The sequence below is a fragment of the Poecilia latipinna genome, unplaced genomic scaffold, assembly GCF_001443285.1.
Source record: "Poecilia latipinna isolate Pla-1442-1.1 unplaced genomic scaffold, P_latipinna-1.0 Scaffold1525, whole genome shotgun sequence".
Classification (NCBI taxonomy): domain Eukaryota; kingdom Metazoa; phylum Chordata; class Actinopteri; order Cyprinodontiformes; family Poeciliidae; genus Poecilia; species Poecilia latipinna.
In genome coordinates this window covers 140,900-144,923 of record NW_015114141.1, presented here as the reverse complement: position 1 = coordinate 144,923, position 4,024 = coordinate 140,900, and the positions used below count along the sequence as shown (strand labels likewise).

The following is a 4,024-nucleotide window of genomic DNA, read 5'->3' as shown; positions in this document are numbered from 1 at the left end:
GTGTAAATCATCAACAGCTTAAAGATTTTTTTCAGAGCTAAATTATCTTATCTTAAATAACATTTAAGATATATTATCAGATCACAACTACAAACTTAAACACATTCAGATCAGTTAAAAAATTCTCTATTTATCCCAAAGGGAAGTACAAGTTTGTTGTATCTCCTATCAACAAGTGTCACTGTGAGCTGGAAGGATTTCCAGTAGCAGTCTGTCTTGCAGCTAATCTGAAGAGGCCTCTGACTGAAGACACTGTTACTGACCGTCCTGACATGCTAATTTAATTAAATCCAAATTCAAAAATACTTTATTAATTTCAAAGGGAAATAAATTTTAAACAACTCAGTTCCAGAAAGCATTTATATTTCACAATGTTACACTGCTAACCCACCACATTTACTATTGCAAATTATATGTGTAAAGTAGTAAAGAAAATTTGTCATTATGTGCTTTTCTTTCATTCAACCTCATTAACAATAAAGCCCACACACACATAAAAATCATGCATCATTCTCCTTCTATTTCACAATTATTAATGAGTGTTTTCAATGTTTTTATTAATAAATGCTAAAAAGTGAGTTCAGCTCACTTTTATTGTGATACTGCAATATTAAGTCCAGTCCAAAGAAGTGAAAAAAACTGAAAAACATGCATCATTTTCCTACTGCTTCAGACTTATGAGCGACTTTGTGTTAGATAAAATCTAAATAAATTATGACGATGTTTCATATCCCACATTTAAAAATATAATGTATTGTTTTAATCTTTCAATGGCCAACATGTAGTCCAAAATGATTAGCCATTGTGGCTAATTGTGCACCATTTCAGTGAGCCACATGCATAGCTGCACTGCAAAAATACAAAATATCACAAAGTTTTTTTGGTCTAGTTTCTAGTGCAAATATCTTCTTACGCTTGAAATAAGAAAACTAACTTTTCAGCAAGATATATCAGCTTGTTTTAAGTAAATACATAATTAATTGAAATGAAAAAGTACTATTTCCACTGGCAGATTATTTCACTCAAAACAAGGCAAAACTGTCTTGTTATGAATGAAATAATCGGCCAATGGAACTAGAACTGGGTTGCTAGGTAACAGCTCAGAGCTTGGCTGGCGTTGCTAGGTAACAATTATTAAGTGAAATAATTTCCCAGTGCAACTAAACATTTTCCATCAATATTACGGGATTATTTACATAAAACAAGACTCTATAGCTTAATCAAAAGTTAAGTAAGTTAATTTTCTTATTTCAAGTGTTTTTGCAGTAGATTTTATGATTTTGTAGTGTAATTAGCAACAGAATTGAGCCAAAAACAATTTACATGAAAACAGAAACTGAACCTAAATGCAATAACTTAAAATAAAAACATTACCCTGCATTTATGTGTGAATAAAAACTAGAAACAAGCATCAAAGAACAAATGTTAAGCATGTAAAAATTTAAGTTTGTGGATCTGTTACAAATGTATTCCTCTTGGTTCTAGCATTGCAAAATGTGAAAAGTTGAAAGTGTCTGAATAGTTCTGCAAAGAACTGCAGATGTTTATTTTTGGAAACCGTCATTACGCTAATAACTAAGTAGAAAGGCAGCTGATTTCAGGATGTCTGTGTTTTCAAAGGCGCCTCCCTGCCTGTGATGCACACAGAACAGAAACCGTCTCCTAAAGCTTTCTCACTGGATCTAAAACGACCCAAGTAAGGCGCGCAACACTCAACATTTTATAATGCGACACATTTATACTTCACTGATAATGAATTGTCTTTAATCGCAGCTTCTATCTGTGTATTCACTTCATTTTGCCGTTTACTTCCTTGCAGAATCCCCTTGCCACAGTTTACACCACCCAGTAAGTTCTGGTCCATTTGTTCGCAACCATTCACACTAAATTTCTGTTTTTCCAAATCAAGTGATGCAACTTATTGTTCCAGAACCAGCTGAGCGGGGATGCATTGCTGCTGAAAATGGGTCAACAGACCAAGACAAGGTGTGCTTTTACATCTACTTTTACATAAAGAGTGTGGATTTTAAATGTTTCAGCTCTGTAACTGCTTTTATTTCAGGATGCAGATGTTTATCACAAACCCTGGTTTGCCAGCCAGTGTGACCGCAAAACAGCAGATGACGCTTTACTGCGATCAAATAAGGTGTGAATGGATGAGAGCGCGTATGAAAGTGTCTGTCCGTGAAAGCCGTAGGGGTTGACTGGGAGTGTTTTCTGTTTCAGGACGGTGCGTTCATGGTGAGAAAGAGCTCAGGTCAGGATGTGCAGCAGCCTTACACGTTAGTGGTGTTTTACAACGGCAGAGTCTACAACATCCCGATCCGCTTCGTGCCGAGCACCAAGCAGTACGCGCTGGGGAGAGAGAAGAAGGGAGAGGAGGTACAGCGCCTTCATTTGGGCTGCTAACATCAGGCTACTTTCAAATTCACTGCAGACACTTTTGTCTTGAAGATGAATATCATATTAATTATGCAAAATTCACATTTTGCACGTTTTGTGCTTCCATTTGGATTTCAAATTAAAAAAAAAATTAATATTTTTTGGTGTCTCGAAAATGAGCCTTTTCAAAAGCATCTGGGGAAAAAGAAGGTCACAAATTTGCAAGAACTGCCTGTTACCTAGTAACTCCAGCAAAGCTCAGCCCGTTACCTAGGAACCCAAGCTGAACTCCAGCACATTTGGTCAGCTGGTTTTACCGCTGTATGTGCTGTACAATGGCAGCTGGAGAAAACAAATGTTTAGTTGTTGACTTGCCATCCAGAATCCACTTGGTGCATTCTTGTTGGTTGTGCAGGAGGCTCTACTTTTGCTCTTCAAAGGTGTACAGATGTTTTATGGAACAAAGAAAATTCAAAATGACTCAAACTTGTCCACTTATTTCTTTCCTTTACAATTAATTGAAACTTTTTGAACGCCTCAACAATAAATATGTTGAATAAATTAAACTTTATGCAGATGACAAGTGTGCATTTAAATGTCCTAATATAGATAGATGGGAATATTTTTTTCGCTAAGCATCACAGCATTCAGGCTGTAACATAGTTAGGTCAAACTAATAAGCCGGCTGTTTTTCTCTGTGTCTTTACCCTTCAGTTCTTCAGCAGTGTCTCTAGCATCATAGAGAACCACCAGAAGAACCTGCTGGTTCTGATCGACAGCCAGAGCAACACCAAAGATGCCACCAAGCTGTTTTTTCCTGTAAAGCCGTAGATGACCGTCTCAGTTCTTTCACTTTGCATCTTTACGTTTTCAACGTGTTTCCAAGTACAACACAGAGCTGCAGGTGATGGTAGTTTGAAACCGGCCAAGAACTGCTCAGGAGCTTCCTGCAGGATTCCACTGCCGTCCTGGTTTTTCCACATGGAGACATTTACAGTAACAGGAAGGTTTTAAAGTAATATCCTGGATGCAACTTCTTCTTCATCTTGTGGCTTTATGTGGAGTTTTAGTTTTTCAACATTACATTTTCCTTACTTCCAGCTGTCCTCTCCCACATTGTGACCATTATCTTGCAACTTGCATGCTTCACTGAGGGAGTTTTTGCATTTGTAGCACATCCTGCTCTCTCTCTGTGATCATGCTTGGTGAGTTTTTGCTCATAGATTTTGTTTCTTTTTAAGCGGTAGCTTATTGTTGTTCACTCTTCCAGTAAAGATCCTACTTGTAAAGTGTACAGTTTATTGCTTTTCTTACCGCCACCTGTTTTATCATTACCAGTTTCCATGGTTCTCTAAATGAAAAACATCTACACAGTATGACACTGCCTCTATCCTTCCTGCGCTTTAGAGCGCTTTGGAGGTAATTATAGTTTTTGCATTTTTACAATCAATAGTTTTCTTTAATCAGGAACTTTACTTAACAATAGATGTTCATTATTTCATTACAGATCATTTTTGTAAAATGTATGAAGTTCATTTGTAGATATACTCAGTAAGACCTTTTGCCCAAAGGTTTGTTCTGGTGCTGTTTTTGTTTTCTCGTATTGTAATAAATTCTCCTGTTCGTTTTCTGGTGCTATGGA

The 4,024-nt window shown here is 36.8% G+C and overlaps 1 protein-coding gene across 2 annotated transcripts in view; it reads left to right on the top strand.

The window, feature by feature from the left end:
• Positions 1–4,024, top strand: part of blnk (B cell linker) — a 17,267-nt gene extending 13,243 nt beyond the window's left edge. For both annotated transcript variants that reach the window (XM_015058243.1, XM_015058242.1), the window contains exons 17-22: positions 1,621–1,696; positions 1,820–1,848; positions 1,931–1,986; positions 2,063–2,146; positions 2,227–2,382; positions 3,097–4,024. In XM_015058243.1, the coding sequence (XP_014913729.1) occupies positions 1,621–1,696; positions 1,820–1,848; positions 1,931–1,986; positions 2,063–2,146; positions 2,227–2,382; positions 3,097–3,213 (518 nt within the window). In that variant the 3' untranslated portion in view covers positions 3,214–4,024. The remainder of the gene's footprint in view (positions 1–1,620; positions 1,697–1,819; positions 1,849–1,930; positions 1,987–2,062; positions 2,147–2,226; positions 2,383–3,096) is intronic.